Source organism: Balaenoptera ricei, chromosome 14 (assembly GCF_028023285.1).
Source record: "Balaenoptera ricei isolate mBalRic1 chromosome 14, mBalRic1.hap2, whole genome shotgun sequence".
In the NCBI taxonomy this organism is placed as follows: Eukaryota; Metazoa; Chordata; class Mammalia; order Artiodactyla; family Balaenopteridae; genus Balaenoptera; species Balaenoptera ricei.
This window is the reverse complement of record NC_082652.1, coordinates 6222216-6239441: the sequence shown is the minus strand read 5'-3', so window position 1 is coordinate 6239441 and position 17226 is coordinate 6222216. Positions and strand designations below refer to the sequence as shown.

Below are 17226 nucleotides of genomic sequence, written 5' to 3'. Positions count from 1 at the left end.
TACAGTAGGTCTTATTAGTTATCTGTTTTATATCTAGTACTGTGTGTGTATGTCAATCCTAATCTCCCTCCCTCCCCCACTTTCCCCCCTGCTAACCGTAAGTTTGTTTTCTGCATCTGTGACTCTATTTCTGTTTTGTAAATAAGTCCATTTGTACCATTTTTTTAGAGTCCACATATAAGTGATATCAAGATATTTGTCTTTCTCTGTCTGACTTACTTCACTCAGTATGATAATCTCTAGGTCCATCCATGTTGCTGCAAATGGCATTATTTCATTCTTTTTAATGGCTGAGTAGTATTCCATTGTATATATGTACCACATCTTTTTTTTAACATCTTTATCGAGTATAATTGCTTTACAATATTGTGTTAGTTTCTGCTGTACAACAAAGTGAATCAGCTATACATATACATATATCCTCATTTCTCCTCCCTCTTGCATCTCCCTCCCACCCTCCCTATTCCACCCCTCTAGGTGGTCACAAAGCACTGAGCTGATCTCCCTGTGCTATGCAGCTGCTTCTCACTAGCTATCTATTTTACATTTGGTAGCGTATATATGTCAATACTACTCTCTGACTTCGTCCCAGCTTACCCTTCCCACTCCCCATGTCAAGTCCATTCTCTATACCTGCGTCTTTATTCCTGTCCTGCCCCTAGGTTCATTAGAACCATTTTTTTTAGATTCTATATATATGTGTTAGCATACGGTATTTGTTTTTCTCTCTCTGACTTACTTCACTTTGTATGACAGACTCTAGGTCCATCCACCTTACTACAAATAACTCAATTTTGTTTCTTTTTATGGCTGAGTAATATTCCATTGTATATATGTGCCACATCTTCTTTATCCATTCCTCTGTCTATGACATTTAGGTTGCTTCCATGTCCTGGCTATTGTAAATAGTGCTGTAATGAACTAAACCCTTGAACTTAAAAAAAATGATCAACTCTGAACCACAAGGGCTGTGAAAAGGTCAAATGTGAAGGGAAGGATGTCAGTCATGCTTTTAGACAATTTTCTTGGGGGGAAAAAACATAGAAAGTAAAAGAAAAAAATCATCCTTGGTCATTTGTCTGCTCTAAGCATTAGAGCAGTTACCACACTTTGGTAAATAAAAATGAACTTAGCTTATTTTTCGTTTTTATCATTTTAGATTTATTTTTCAAGATGAAGTTCCAATCAAACCTCTTTTTTCCTATTTATTTATCATACATTTTTTTTCCTCTTGTTTTTAAAATATGGAATTTGTGGCCCCCATGTCAAGTGGCTTGACTTCAGATGCCCCTGTTCCATTACCTGTTACCTGTGGGAAATGAAGCCCTTCTGTCCTTCCTTTCCTGGGCTTGTCCACTACCCTGGTGTCACAGGGAGAAGCATTTCATGCTCCTGGGTGGTGTCCCAGTAGCTGGCCTCTAGACACCACTGAGTGGAGAGCTCCTTCTTCTGGATTCTTCTGTGTGAAGGAAAAGCCCTACTTCTCACCTTCCCCATCTCTTCTGTATGGGTCAGGATAAGCAGTGTTAGCTGCTGTAACAAACAACCTCCACATCTCAGTGGCTGCAGAGCCGTCAGTCAGCAGGCTCTCCTCCACACAGTCACTCAGGGACCCAGGCTCCGTCCATCCTGTGGCTCCTCCCTCCTTTAGGTCCTTGGAGTCCTCTCCATTCAGCCAGTGGCTGGAGAAGGTATGGTATGCAGGAGAAGTTCTACAAACTGGGCCTAGAAGTAGCACACGTGGATCCCACCCACATTCCAGTAGCCGGAACTCAATCCTGTGGCCACACCTAACTGCCCAGAAGCCTGGGGAATATAGTACAGCCTTGTTCCCTGGAAGAAGAGTGGAACTTCAAAACTAGTGAGCGTTAGCAATCTTGCCGCACTTAACCTACTTTCCCCTCTTCTTTTCGATATCTCCTCCGGGTTCTTGTTCATCTCTGCTAAACACTGGTGTGTCTGGCTCAGGCATCCATGTTCACCCCGATGTAGCAGGTAATCCTTACCTCTTCCAAAACCTCCTAGCGTCAGTTTGCCAACTTGCTGATCCCAAGCGTCAGAGATGTTCTTAAAGTTAGGCTAGAGTGCAAGTTCATTCTTGTGCTCCACGTGGGCACATGTGTGTGTGCAAAATATTTATCCAACCTTTGCAAAATATAAACAACATGGCTAATTGCAGAGAGACACGGTCTAGTTTGAGAATCCATCCATCCATCCATCCATCCATCCATCCATCCATCCCTTTGTTCAAACAATAATTAGTGAGCCCACAGTATACAGAGCATTGTGGTAAGTGCTGTGCAGAAAGGGGGGGGGGGAAATTTACAAGGCATGCTCTCTGCCTTTATGAAGTTTGTAATCTAATTGGGGAAATAAGAACTAAACACACACGAAGCCAGCCAAAATGCCAAGTCCACACATGCAGAGACAAGTAGGGATCATTCAGGAGTGAAGGCAACGTGGGCCTTCTTTGCACGCACCCCGTCTCCCTCCTCCCCCCATGTGCACACGATGCATCGATTCATTTTTGTAGGCAGTGGCTTTCTTGCCCACCCCCTCCATGAATTTTCCTGTCCTTTTCCTCCAGTCCCTCACAACTGGTCTCTTTCACTTTTCCCCTTCCATCTCTTGTGTCTTGTCTCCCTTTCTCTGTTTATTTTCCCCCAGTCTTCTCTCTGTGTCTCTCTCTACATTCTTCCCTTTACAAAGAGCACCTTGAGTTTGTGGTGGCCTCAGGGCCTTTGCACCTTCAGTGTCCTCTCTGAGGAATGCCCTTCCTCAGGCTCTACTCAGGGCCAGCTACTTTCACCATTCAAGCCCACCACCCCATCAACAGCAGCTCCATACTGGTTATTCTCTATCCCACTGCATTTGTATAGTATTCATAAGTCTCTGAAATTATCTTGATGAACTATTTTCTCTCCCACCCATCTCCAGCCCCAATTGGAAATTCCATAAGGATGGGGACCAAGTTTGACTTGTCCATGGCTGTATCCCCGATGCCACACATACAGTAGGTGCTCAATTAATAACTACTGATTGAAGGGATAGCAGACAAGAGGCCCTCTCCCTTTCCCTCAGTGTCTCGGGACTGAACCGGGAGCTTTGCTGAGCTCTCCGCCCACAGCCATGCCCTCCCTCAAGTCTGGTGCCCAGACTCTGCCTCCCCGGAGCCCCCGGGCATCACGCCAGGAGCCTGGAGCCTTTCCTTTGCTTCCTACTCGATGCCCTTGGTTTCCACTTTCAGCCGCAAACCACACAACCAAAAAATCTGCCCGGACTTGTGTCTTCCTTGAGGAATGAACAGAAACGGTATTTGTTTGCCCTTCTCTGCAGTGTGCTCACCCCGGGGCCCTCGCTGGGGGGATACAGGGCCCCTGGCAGCTTTCCCTCAGTCCCTCTGAGGTGCAGAGAAAGAGCTCCGAGTTTGGCAGGAGCTGGTGAAGAGTTTGTTCTCTCCTCTGCACCCCTCTCAGTTACTCTGGCTTCCCTTTGGCTCTACCCAGGCTAGACTTAGTCTTATGTATGTTTAATGTGCACAGATATCCTGTCTGCTTCGTTATTCAGATGTAGCTGAGAACGACTGTCCAGTTAAAGAGTGTTTGCCATACCGGCTCGTGAAAAGCCATAGTGTTTTTTGGAGGACTTTTTTCTCAGCATAACAGCTTTTTCATCCCCCAAACCCTCTAAATCAAGAAGTGATGTTTTGCCATTATGGACCCAGGCACACATACCCACCAATTCACGTGACATCATGCTTTCTAGTCAGAGAAAATCATTTGAAACCCATTTGGATGGTGTGCCACATTTGGAAAACCCCAAAACGTTTTGCCTTGCGTAGATTCGCCAAAAGAGAGGCGTGAAGAAGGGGCCGCCTCCACAGCTTTTAGTCTGCTGTGCGTGTGGGCCCCGGGTCCACATGTGTCAAACCCTAGAGATATTTGCGTTTACTTTTAAGTGCAGCTTGTGAGCAAGACAACCGTGAACCCTTAAATTGAAAAAATGGTAACAAAAGTGGTACAGAAAGATGAATGTATTGGGACTTCCCTGGCGGTCCAGTGGTTAGGACTCTCCGCTTCCATTGCAGGGGGCGCGGGTTTGATCCCTGGTCGGGGAACTAAGATCCTGAATGCCGCGCGGCACGGCCAAAACAAACAAGAAAACAACTGGCCTGAACGCTTTGAAACTGTCAGTGTCTAGACAGACATAGAAAGGCAAGGGATTATTCTAGAAGAAAGGACAAAAGAGAAATGACTATTGAGGGTGTGAAGTGACTCATGCTCTTGTCTGAAAATGATTATCAAAGACTATAAAGATCTGAGATTTCACCTTCCCAGCCAGCTAAGAAGTTAGTCTGCCACTGTCGCCTGGGCCCCGGCAAAACACAGGAGATTGTGGGGTCAGAGACAGAGGATGCTGTGACTCACAGCCCTCGCAGTGGACAGAGTGCCAGCATTTTCTCCTGCCATTTTTCCCAAGCCCCAGGTCCCACAGGGCCACGCAAAGAAGGCCAAGTGACACCCGCCCACACAGTGCCTTGCATTATAGCAGAGGAACCTTGAGGTGAAGGAACCCGAATATTTTATAATGGACAGTAAACCTGCCTGATCTTCCCCCGCCCGCCCCGGACCAGAGGGAGATATTATCTTTCTTATACTGGACAGTAAGCATGCCTACACTTGGCTTTGGAAGGACACACTATCTCTACCTTTCCAGACAAAGGGCAGCCAGGGCTTCTGCTCCCAAGATGTGCCGAAACACAAGAGACCCCCGGAGAATTGACCCTCAGCAGTGACAACTAAGAATGTCGTATGCTTGGGCGCCAGATTGAAAAAGAAAGCAGCTTTCAAGGACATCGTTGGGATAATTGGGGGAATCTTGATATGAAATCAAGGCTATATAATATCATTGCATTAACAGTTGAGGTGTGGAGGAGAAGGGTGTTTGGGCTTTCATGATATTATTCTTTCAACTTTACAAAACAAAAATTGGAAGGGGACACGGCTTCCCCAAGAACACGCAGCTGGCCCGGGGCACCCCCCCTCTCATGACTTAAAGGACTGTGTTTTTACTACACTCTGTCACTGATTTTATCCCTGCCCTGCCTTAATTAAGTGCTCTGAAGACATAAATAGGTTTTTTGTTTACTCAAGCTTGGGAGAAGCTGGCAGAAAAGGCCTTTTCAGCTAAAAGCTCGGTAAACCCTGAAGGTGTGAACTAGTAAGTTAACAGCTGCAAAAACCCTTTCAGCTGTGGGCGCCTCTGCGTGTGGCTGTGAAGTGATGCAGTCGACCCCCTTCTGGAAGGAGAGAGGGGAAGAGTAGCAGGAATACCAAGCTGGGAAGGCAGCCCGCAGACCCTTGAAGCAGAGTTTTAATGATCTCGCTCAAGACATTGAGAATCCTGAGGCTGGTCCAGACCCACACATTCAGAGGTCAGCAGAAGAACGCAGTCCCGGGTCCAGATCCACTCTGGATGCATTTTGTCCTCACTTCCCTCTCCTAGCGGGGCAGGTTGTCAAGAGCTTGTCCTGGCGCGGACCTCGGTCCCTGCCCTCTGTGCACGGGCCTGAGGGCGGTGAGGCCAGAGCAGGCCCTGACCCCCAGACAGACAGCTGCTGCAGAGACAGAGCCGCAGGCTCAGAGGACGCACTAAAAATGAAGAGGTGAGTCACTGGTGAAGCTATGTCCCGGCGGGGACACCTGTGGCTTGTGCTGAGGACTGAGCAAGGGCGCTATGGAAAACTCTCAGGCCAGAGGGCCAGCAGGGGTGGGCACGGCATCCACTGGCCGGGCCCCAGGGCTGGGCCTGGCTGGACTCACAGCCCGAATATCATCGTCATTGTACGGCACTGGGCCTCTCACTGAAAACCTATTCCATTGGATCCCATGCCCTTGGGAACAAATCTAATGGGAGAAACACACTCACAGACAGAGAACAGACTTGTGCTTGCCGAGGGGGAGGGGGGTGGGGAGGGATGGAGTGGGAGTTTGGGGTTAGCAGACGCAAACTATTATGTGTAGGATGGATAAACAACAAGGTCCTATTGTATAGCACAGGGAACTACATTCAATATCCTGTGATAAACCATCATGGAAAAGAATATTTAAAAAGCATGTATATATATATATATGTAAAACTGAATCACTTTGCTGTACAGCAGAAATTAACACAACATTGTAAATCAACTCTACTTCAATAAAAAAAAAAATCTAATGGGATTTGTCCAGAGTTTATGATAACAAAGCAACTGTTTCTCACCTCTCAGCCCTCTGCCTCTCTGAACTCCAGTTGAAGTCCTGGTGGCTACCTTCAAACACTAAATAATGTTTGATTACTGTTATTTCCTGGATTCCCTAAAGGTAGACAATATCTGTGCACTCTGCACATAAAAGATAAAGACTTGGGCTTCCCTGGTGGCGCAGTGGTTGAGAATCCGCCTGCTAATGCAGGGGACACGGGTTCGAGCCCTGGTCTGGGAAGATCCCACATGCCGCGGAGCAACTAGGCCCGTGAGCCACAACTACTGAGCCTGCGCGTCTGGAGCCTGTGCTCCGCAATGGGAGAGGCCGCGATAGTGAGAGGCCCGCGCACCGCGATGAGGAGTGGCCCGCGCTTGCTGCAACTAGAGAAAGCCCTCGCACAGAAATGAAGACCCAACACAGCCAAAAATAAATAAATAAATTAATAAATTAATTAATTAATTAATTTAAAAAAAAGATAAAGACTTAGCTCACATTTCACCTCCTTCTCCTTAAAAAAAATATATATATATATATATGTGTGTATGTGTATGCATATGTGTGCTTATATACATATATATTCAATATATTGATTATATGTTGATATATTGATTATACATACACACATATAAATTTAATATGTTAATTACTTTGGTCACTTTACCTAGAGAGGAAGTGAGGTGCTATGATTAAGAGCAGGGGCGGGCCAAGCCTGGAGAATTTTCGCTGGCACTGTGCCGAGGGCTCAGCCTGGCGCTGGCAGGCCTGGAAGCTGACTCTAGTTATACTTATACTTAATCCCAGTAGATTTAATCCTCAGTTAATCCCTTTATTAACATCCCCGCGTTACGGACGGGGATGCTTAGGCACAGAGAGGGCATGCAAATCGCCCAAATCACACAGGGCTGGGATTCAAACCCAGGCAGCTGAGCATGCCGACAGCAAGAAGATCCCCTTTCCTTCGAATGGGAGCTCTCCTGGGGGGTGGGCAGTATTTACAGCTGTGACCATAGCCAGCGGTGAGGAGAACCTGTGCCCCACGGGCCCCATCGCCCCACCCAGGGGTGCACCCCATTCCTGCCAGCAAGAGCTCCCCATCTGGAATTTGATAGAAGCTCCTGAAATAAGAGCAGACCTCTCTGATCTGCCCGCAGGCCCTGCATTCTCATTGGGAGAAGAAGGGGGCTTTTCGGTGGGTTTTGACTTTGGCCCCTGCAAAGGGACAGCTCCTTGTTTCAGACAGACCCTTGAATGATAACCAAGACAGGTCCCAGATGAGGATTTTAAGAATGGGCTCCCGGGCTTCCCTGGTGGCACAGTGGTTGAGAGTCTGCCTGCCGATGCAGGGGACGTGAGTTTGAGCCCTGGTCTGGGAAGATCCCACATGCCGCGGAGCAACTCGGCCCGTGAGCCACAATTGCTGAGCCTGCGCGTCTGGAGCCTGTGCTCGGCAACGAGAGGCCGCGATGGTGAGAGGCCCGCGCACCGCGATGAAGAGTGGCCCCCGCTTGCTGCAACTAGAGAGAGCCCTCGCACAGAAACGAAGACCCAACACAGCCATACATACATACATACATACATAAAAAGAATGTAAGCAGACAAGAATAGCATTAAAAAAAAAAAAAAAGAATGGGCTCTGCTGTGTGAGTTTAGGCAAAACGCTTACCCTCTCTGTGCTTCCATTTCCTCATCTCTAAATGTGATGTAATTCTCCATATTCTGCTAATTTTTCCAGAATTATGATGTCAACCATTGAGGAACTATGGGGAACTATACAGATCCGATTAAATAAGCCAGCCACCACCTCCCCAGGGACTGCTATGTGAGCGACTAGGGCCCTTCTGGGTGCATCGCGTAAGTACAATTACTCAAATTTCTGTGTGTGGTGTGCACGGCCCACCAGGAAACAGGATTGCCAAGCCCTTTCCTCAGGGGACTTCCAGTGCAGTTGGCAAGAGCAGGAGGTGCTCCGTGAACAATCACCATGTCACATGAGCAGGATCTTTGCTTTCAATTCAGCCTTGCCCTTTGCGGTCTTCAACGTGCTCCCCAGATGGGCCGTTTGCTTCGGTACTTTCTGTGCAGGTCACAGAAATGCCTGTTTGTCAGGCATTGGGACCTCAGTCTTGCATCCCCCATTTCACGATACATTAGGACCCATTGACAGCTTTCCCCCACGTCCATCCTCGCGGCCTCCACTCTGCCTTTCTACTTAGTAGCTGTGTGACCACAGGCAAGTCACTTAACCTCTCTGAGCCTCCGTGGACTGATCTCCTTTATTTTAAATTAGAAGTAATACGCACGCATCTGGAGTGTCAGTGTAGCTTCTGGGGTTCCAGGGTGAGACAGTGTGTGAGCAGAGGCCTTTGTCAGCTGTCCCTGAAGGCACAGCCTTCACTTCACTGCTGCTCGGAACAAGTGGCTAATGGCTCTCCATGAAAAAGCCTTTTCTCCTCTGTGCCCTTCCCCTTCATCCTCTGGCCTTTCTCTCTCCCCCTCACAAAGCAGCCTGGGAAAGTCCCCCTGATGCTGGGGTGCTGGGTGAGCCCCATGGAGCTTGGGACCATTCTAGGTCACCTTTCTTAAAAGCAGGTGACTCCACGAGCTCCTGAACGAACGTCTCCCGTCCCGGGAGTGTGTGGTATAGCGGGGGTCTCCCCTTCTCTCCAGCACGGGACACCCACTGCAGGATCCCTTGTCGGGGTACCCTAATAAATTCTTTTCTGTTAAATATCGACTTTCTCTGCCCGACTCTTCTCAGTCTCCACTCTCCTCTCTTTTTTTGGCTGCACCACGTGCCATGCGGGATCCTAGTTCCCTGATCGGACCCGTGCCCCCTGCAGTGAAACGCAGAGTCCCAACTACTGGACCGCCAGGGAAGTCCCTCCACTCTCCTCTCTGTAATCCAACTTCGGAAGCAATTTGCATCAGATCATTCCTAAACTCTACAGGCTCCCCATCCCCTGGCAGATAAAGTCCAAATACCTTAGCCCCACGTACGGGTCCCTGCAAACCTGATCTCGCCCTCCGCCCACAGCACCTGGTCCAGAGCAGGCACTCGGATCTGCAAAGACCCCGCCCTCCTTGCTCTTCTGGCCTCATGTTACAGAGGTTCAAGCCCCCTTTCCTCCAGAGACTGGCCAAGACAGCCCCCCACCCACCGCTAGCTCCTGGCTCAAGCTAACTTATGGAAATTTCGGCTTTTTCTCCCCTCTTTGACATTTGCGGACCATCTGACACAGTGAGAAACAGAAGCTTTTACAGTACCAGCTTTCAGTGGATGGGCAGCCCCCAGCCGGTGGCAGTGGATCCGAATAGGTCAGAGGTCATGGTCACTGGGGTCATTTGTGTGGGACACTATGACATTTGTAGTGCGGTCATGTTTTTCCTGCTGCTGGGTGTAGACACATCACCAGCGTTATTCCATTTCAGGGGAAGTTGTGTGGGGGCTCAGGGAAGCTTCCAGAACCTGAGTGGGCATGGTCATGAAGGCACCCCTGATAAGCATGAATGGCACAAGGGGACCAAGATTAGGGTGAGGAGAGTAGGGCCCTCACCTAGAGTCCAAAATTTAAGGAAATGTCCCAAACGTGGAAATCGCGACACGTACTATATTTTACTGCAGTGCTGTAAAGGCCAAAATTAATGCAAAAAATTCCAGATGATCAAAATAGCAACATTTTAAATTTATTTATTTATTTATTTTTGCTGGGTCGTTTCTGTGCGAGGGCTTTCTCTAGTTGTGGCAAGCGGGGGCCACTCTTCATTGCGGTGCGCAGGCCTCTCACCGTCGCGGCCTCTTTTGTTGTGGAGCACAGGCTCCAGACGCGCAGGCTCAGCAATCGTGGCTCACGGGCCCAGTTGCTCCGCGGCATGTGGGATCTTCCCAGACCAGGGCTCGAACCCGTGTCCCCTGCATTGGCAGGCAGATTCTCAACCACTGCGCCACCAGGGAAGCCCCAACATTTTAAATAAAGTCAAGATGACACTTCAATGATGCAACCCTGCCCCACATGCCTCCCCCTAATTCCCCACCAGCCTTTGGTGGATGTTGCTGCCAGACTCACTTCCCTGGGCTAAGAAGTAATCCGTTCTTATCAAAGAATTTCCTCCGGGGCAGCCCGGCAGTGAGGGCAGTCTCGCTTCTGGGGGCTTGAGTGAGTGAGCGTTTGGGAAGGAACTGCATCTTAACGTGCTTCTGTTCTGCAAATCACAGCCCCCGCTTTTGTCCTGTGAGATGATAAGTCACCCACGTATTTCTGGTCACGGAGCCCAAGGCTGAGGAAGAATTGAAGAATTGAATTCTTGCCTAAGAACTGAAGCAAACGGAGTCAGTTGTTCTGTGTTGTGTTTTGTTTTGTTTTTTTCCTCCAGAATGCTCCAGATATTCAAAGCTCTGGCTAATTCTGTTTGGGCAGTAGACTTCCCATGGTCTTCCTGGTTGATATGGAAATGGGCTGCAAATTCACCTGATAACATGTCCTTCTGTGTCCCCCCCAGCACTCTTAGGAAGCCCCCCAACCCTTCTGTCCCTTCCTGGAATGCACCTCATTCTCCCTACGGAGAGCACCTTTGTCCTTGGTGTCCCCCCGCCTGGAGGGCTAGTCCTCTTTCTCCAGCTCACGCGTGGCTGTTCAGGACTCATCTTAAAATGCCCCCTCCTCAGAGCGGGCTTTCATGAACACCCCAGCAATGAACTGTCCCTCTGATGATTCTTGCTGGCAGTGCCTTGTCAATGCCCTCCTTGAAACTCACGGCCTTTGCTTCCTGGTGTGTTTTCCCCCCTCATCTGACTGGGCGCCCCGGGGCCAGGCTATCTTACTCGTGGGCGGTTCTGAGGTGGACCCAGCGCTGGGGTCACAGTGGCGGCTTGATCGGTCCTGATGGAATGACCGTGCTTTAGCCTGGTGCCCTCAGTTTGGGGGTGTCTGAAGAGCAGACACCAAGGGGAAACCAAACTAGTGTATCTGTCCACACCCTCACACCTTCCCTGCCTCCTCTGCTGCCTTGGCTAGACAATGAGCCTCTCCCACATTCCTGCTCTTTTCAACGCAACCTCTAGGTACCCCTGGATTCCCTGCTTTCAGAATGGAAGGCTGGATCACCTGGGGGGGGGGGTGTCTCTGTGGGTGGATGAGTGGGTGGGAGCTGGACTGGACCTCCTTGTCAGTCATCTGAAGAAAGGGAAGCAAGTGACTTCTCCCTTCCGAGGAAGGAAAAGAAGGGAAAGATGGGAGAGACTCCGTCAGTGAGCAAGAACCTGCTTGGAAGAAATTGGGGAAACAGCCAGATGCTGGAGGATTCAGGAAATGTTTCTAATCTCCCTGTCACCTGCCCCAGGCCCATTTCCACCCAAGGCTTTCCACCCCAGAGGCCCAGTATGTTGGCCTTGGGTACCCAAATGATGGAGACACAAATACCCCGGGACTATTGGTTCGTGTTTTAGAACATCAACAAAGGGGCGGACCGGCCCGTTGGAAAGGGGAGCTAAGGAGCTGGTCTTGAAGCTTGGGGAGCCTTGAAGCCTCTGGTTTCCGCCCCCTCCCTTGTAAGTTACAGATCTTCTAAAACAGAGGTCTCTGAAGATTCTTTTATTCGGACTTCAGTGAGCTGGAGAAACCTCGAAAGGTCACCTCAGACATTACTACTCCTACTACTGTTACTTGGGATGACTTGGGGGCCCCACGAGTCACCCCTTGGTGCCGCCGCTGGGGTGTTTATTCCGGAGGATTGCCGGGCTGTGCAGTCGCCCCGGGCGCGGGCTGGGGGGTGGAGGCGCCAGACGGGGCGGTTGCCCACCGCGGCGGAGGCCGGGGGCGGGGTGGGCCGGGAGGAGGCGCGGGGAGGAGGGAGGAGGAGGCGCCTAGAAAAGGAGGCGCGGCCGGGAAGGTGCGGAGAGGGCCCGGCGGCGGGCGGCGGAGCGCGAAGGCGAGGCCGGGCCCGGCGTGGCTGGAGCGCGGCCAGCGGCGGCGGGCGGGCGGCAGGCCCGGCGTGGCAGCGCGGAGGGGCAGCTGCCCCGAGCGCACGGAGCCGGGCGCCCGACCGCCGGCCCCTGCTGGGCGCGGCGCGCGCGCGCGCGGCCCGGCCGGCCGGGGAACCGGGGACTCGGGCGGGGGGGAGCGGGTGGGCGCCGGGCCCGACGCACCGCCTCTCGGCTCTGCCCGCAGGTCCCCGGCGCGCAGCCCTCGCCCCGCCGCCGCCCGCCCCGGGCCCCGGAGCGCGGTGGAGGAGCCCCCCGAGGAGCCGGGGGCCCGCGCCCGGCGCCCCCCCGACATGGTGGGCCACCTGCATCTGCAGGGCATGGAGGAGAGCCGCAAGGAGGAGAGCCGGGAGGCCTTGCTGGACAGCCCTGACTCCGGGCTGCCCCCCAGCCCCAGCCCCAGCCCGCCCTTCTACTCCCTGGCGCCTGGCATCCTCGACGCCCGCGCGGGGGGCTCTGGCGCCTCCTCGGAGGCCCCCGGACCCGGCGAGGCCAAAGCGGTAAGCACGCGGCTTCGCGCAGAAACCGGGGACAGAGCCAGCCCCCCGGATGGGGTACTTCAGGAGCCGGGACTGGGTTCCCCCCGCCATCCCCCCAGCCAAGAAGGTGGCCCAGTGACGGCCACGCTCCGCAGGTGGGGATCAGGGCGCGTAGGTGGGGCTGGTCCAGCCTGACCCCTGCAGCCCTCTCCCTGGCTGTGGGCCTAAGCAGTGATCGTCTGTCTTGCTGTCAGCAGTAAAAGAGCAGGGGTTGAGGACTGTCCGAAATTCTCCAAGAGGTTGGCTTCAGGCTAGGTGAGCTGGAACCCCTGGCCGAAGCAGTGGACCCAGGTTCCCTGTTTACTGTTCTCCCTGTGCTGCCAACGTGAAAGACTTTTTTTTTTTTTTTAACCAAACGCAGACAGGAGCCCTTCCTTCCCGGGATGTTGAGGGATGTTGACGTGGAGCTGAGGCGGTGCCTGGGGAAGGCTGGAACCCCAGGTCAGGAGACGCAAGAGTTTTACCTCTTGCCAGACTTAGTGGGGCCTTCAGGTGGACTCCGGGGGTCACCCAGCTTGGTGGCTGGGCTGAGACTGGGTTCCCCGCACCCCTTCCCCGGCAGGCGGGAGCCAAGCGGGCGGGATCGGGCGCCTTTCGACTTGAGGAAATGACAAGTTGAGATCCGGAGGCTGCCAACAATCCCAGTGGCATTTCCCCGTTCTTGCGGCTCTCTGCACGCCTTCACATTGTTTCTGCCGGGTGTCCTAGCACGACTCCAGCCCGGCGCCGCTTTCCTGGGGCCCCGGCAATGCCCACCTGGTACCTCACAGGGCAGTAAATGCTTCCCCCCAGTTGGAAATCCTCCCATGAGCAGAAAGGAATGGTTCCCCTGCCTCCAGGCCTATTGACGGGAATGTCACTGGTGTCTCCCTTGCTCCTTGGTCCAGTGGGTCCCAAACTTGAGTGGGCACGGGACTCTCTCAGAGACTTTTTTTTTAAGTATTTATTTATTTAGCTGCACCAAGTCTTAGTTTCATCGTGCGGACTCTTAGTTGCGGCATCTGGGATCTAGTTTCCCGACCAGGGATCGAACCCAGGCCCCCTGCATTGGGAACGTGGAGTCTTAACCACTGGACCACCAGGGAAATCCCTCTCTTGGAGATCTTTAAAGAATACCCACGCCCACCTCATGCCTCCAGACAGTCTCATTTGATTGGTAGAGGCTGCGACCTGGACATCAGGGTTTTTAAAACCTCCCCAGGTGATCCTCATGTGCAGCAAAGTTTGGGAACCGCTGGCTTAGACCAAAATCATGCGTTGAATTTGAACTTTGGTCCCTCTTCTGGGGGCTGGGGGTAGGAGAGGTGTTCTGGACTTCCAGGGATTGATAGATGTGACCCAGGCTGTTGGCAGTGAAATTGATCCCACTGTCTGAACGCACCAGCTTTCCTGCAAGAGTGTCTCAGACTTGGCACAGTTGAATGGAAGGGGGTGGTATTTGGGCTGTTGCGTTGGGAATAAATCCCTGTGGTGTCCTACACGGTGGGGCTTGGAGAAAAGGGACAGGGAACCAGCCTTCCCCTTTATTCTTTGGATGACCTGGAATCCCCCTTCTAGAAGGTTTTCTGGATGCTTTTCCTGCCGGCCAGGCCAGCCAGGGGCAGCCGTAAGAACAGTGTGCCTGGCTTACTTGTCTTGGCTGTCCTAGTTGATTTTATTTTTTCCCCCTCCTTGCTAACTAGATGCCAGGTATGGAACTGAGCTGTCTCTGATCTTTTTAATTTGGCTTGAAGGCAAGACCTGGGGCTGTTTCCGCACAGGTAATGATATCTGCATTTAGATAGCCTTCCCAGGTGCTAGGAACTGTCCTAAACTCTTTACTTGGCATCAACTCATTTCATTTTCACAGTAGTCCCAAGAAGTATGTAGGTGCTCTTATTACACCCATTTTCCAGAGGGGGAAGCTGAGGCACAGAGGTTAGCGACTTGCCTAAGCTGATAAGTGGCGGTGCTGGATTAGAACCCAGGGAATTGGGCTCTGGTGTCTCTACCCTTGAACCTTGCATTCGAGGAGGCTGCCTCCACCCCCCGCCCCCCGCAGGTTAACTCCTGTTAAACGTTGCTAATCTGGTGTTTAACAAAACCCTGCTTGCGGGCGACTCACTGACAATGCTTTCCAGGCGCAGATGTAGGCAAAATATCGGCTGCCCATCTTGCACAAAGGGACAGAAACCTCTCCTGTGTCTTGGAGTTGATGGTTTCAAATGCCCGAGAAGAGGCTGGCTGCAGGCAGGGCCAGGTTTGCTCTGGCACCCCCTTAATGGCACCTGTCAGACCATGTGGGCCTGGGGTTCAGCCTGGGGTAGGCATCTTTGTTCTGATACCCAGTTTCCAGCACTGCCTTCCTGGTCAGCACTGGTGGCACACACCCCAGCCAGGGGGATGAGCTGCAGTTCTGTCCCCACCCCCCTGGCCACTGAGGTCCTCACGAGCTTGTCACCGTATTTATTATGCTGGAAGCGCATGTTAAATTTGCTCACCCTCTAGAAAGAGGTTCCATTTCCCCCCACTTTGTTTTAATAAGCTGGACTTAACTTCCGGACAGTACCCCGTGGATGTAGGGTAACTGGCTGGCTGCGACATTGCCCCCCAAGATGTAAACGGCACTGGGGAGCAGGCTGGGTATGAATGAATCCCTCAACCCCACCCTAACTTGATCATAGGTTTTTTTCTGGCCCACTCTGTGGACCAACGATGGTACCGTTCCTGGTAATTCCCAAACCAAAGGAAGATCTAGGAATCGGTCATTCGTCCCACCGGTACTTATTGAGCACCTACTGTTTGCCATGTGCTGTTTTGGGCTGTGGGTGGCATAGTGGTGAACAAGATGTTCAAGGTCCCTGCCCTCGTGGAACTGGCATTCTAGTGGGAGAGACAGTCACCAACTTAAACATGTGATAAAACACCAGCTGGATTGTTCAGTGCCCTTAAGACAAAGAGCTGGGTTCGGGTAGAGCTCCTTCAGACTGGATGGTCAGGGAAGTGACATTTAATGGAAACCGGAAAACATGAGAGAGTGGCCTTTATGGTCATAGGGCTGAAATGTGCGTTAGTCCAAGGGAATGGCAAGTGCAAAGGTCCTGAGGCGTGGTTGAGTTGCAGCCGTGAGGCTGGTGGAGGGCAGTGCAGGGACTTGTAGGCTAAGCTGAGGCCAGAAAGTAAAATTCCATTTGGTCTTTCCAAAATGTACTTGTGACTGTTTTATTTTTATTTTTTAAAAAGGCCTCATGAGCTCTCAGACCCTCCAAATTAGAAACCCAAATCAGAGACTTGACTGAGAAGTGCCTGTGCGGAACAGGCTCTGTGGGGGGCTTGTCTCCCTGCAGTGGGGCCCTGGTCGCCTGCAGGACACCGGGACAGCCAAGGCCGCTTGCTGGGCCAGCCAGGGTTTGCCTGTCAGCTGCATTCATCCCACAAATATTTAAGCCAGGCCTGGCTAGGGATACAGCTGTGAACAGGACAGCCGCTGGCTGTGTCACCTTTGAGCTCTCAGGGCCTGGACCTTCAGCTCCAGATTGAGGGAACACCCCATGTCCTTCCTGCCCGCCTCCCCGTCCTGCCTGGTGGAGCTGTGGGACTTGGGGGGGGCATCATGGGGAGAGGTCGTGCCGCCAGGAAGGATGAGTGGGTGTGTGTGGCAGACACCCATCTCCCCGGGTTAACATGGCCCGTTCAGGGAACTAGCCCTGTCCCCTCTTATCACCCTCAGGGAGAGCACAGATGGCATTTGGGGTCGCAAGTCGTCTTCTCTGGGGTGCACCTTTGAGGGAACAGCCACCGCTGGGGTGGGTGAGATGAGGACAGATCACCCATCTGTGGCAGATGAGGGGCTCGGCCCTCCGTGGAGTGGTGACTGGAGGTGACAGTCTGAGCTGTTACCCCCTCAGATGTGGATATGGGTTCTCTAGAAGCCAGTGGCCTGGGCCCCATCGTGCCTTGCCCCGTCACCCCCATCTAATCTCCTGGGGTTTGTTTACACTTCGAGTGTATGTCCGAGTGGCACACTGGGGAATTTCCCTAAGGACGAGGTGCTGGTTCCCCGGACCCAGATTCTGAGGGAAGCCCTTGGGGCCGGATCCAGGTAGAATTGGTGGTGGGGAGTGGGTTGTCTTTGCCCATCCTCGAAAATTTCCCGGGGCTGCCCAGCTCTTGGAAATCTTTGTCACTGCCAACTCTTAGGATCTTGGCTGTCACCACCCCTGCCCCCAACCCAGGACACCTGGATTTTCTCATTTCTCTGTTTCTGGTCTATGATGGTGAAACCAAGGATGAGGGCAGAGAGGGAAGGGAGTTAGGAATTTAGGGAGTTAGTGCCCAGGATTAGGAAGGATGGAAGCACAGATGGATGGACAAGTGGATGGATGGATGGATGAATGGATGGATGGATGGATGGATGGGTGGATGGGTGGGTGGATGGATGTATGGATGGATGGGCAGATGGAAGGATGGACAGATGAACGCATGC

The 17226-nt window shown here is 52.1% G+C and overlaps 1 protein-coding gene across 6 annotated transcripts in view; it reads left to right on the top strand.

Moving 5' to 3' along the window:
- RFLNA (refilin A) overlaps positions 1–17226 on the top strand; it is a 222653-nt gene that overhangs the window by 196194 nt on the left and 9233 nt on the right. Inside the window, exons 1-3 of one of the 6 annotated variants that reach the window (XM_059893963.1) lie at positions 12637–12722; positions 13123–13202; positions 14444–14521. The exons of 1 other annotated variant lie outside the window; for it this stretch is intronic. Coding sequence is in view for 1 of the 5 variants with exons in the window: in XM_059893961.1 (XP_059749944.1) it covers positions 12516–12722 (207 nt within the window). In the remaining 4 variants the exon portion in view is untranslated. Of the gene's footprint in view, positions 1–12366; positions 12723–13122; positions 13203–14443; positions 14522–17226 lie in introns of those variants that run through there. 4 more of the 6 variants (XM_059893965.1, XM_059893964.1, XM_059893961.1 and 1 more) reach the window with 4 other exon arrangements.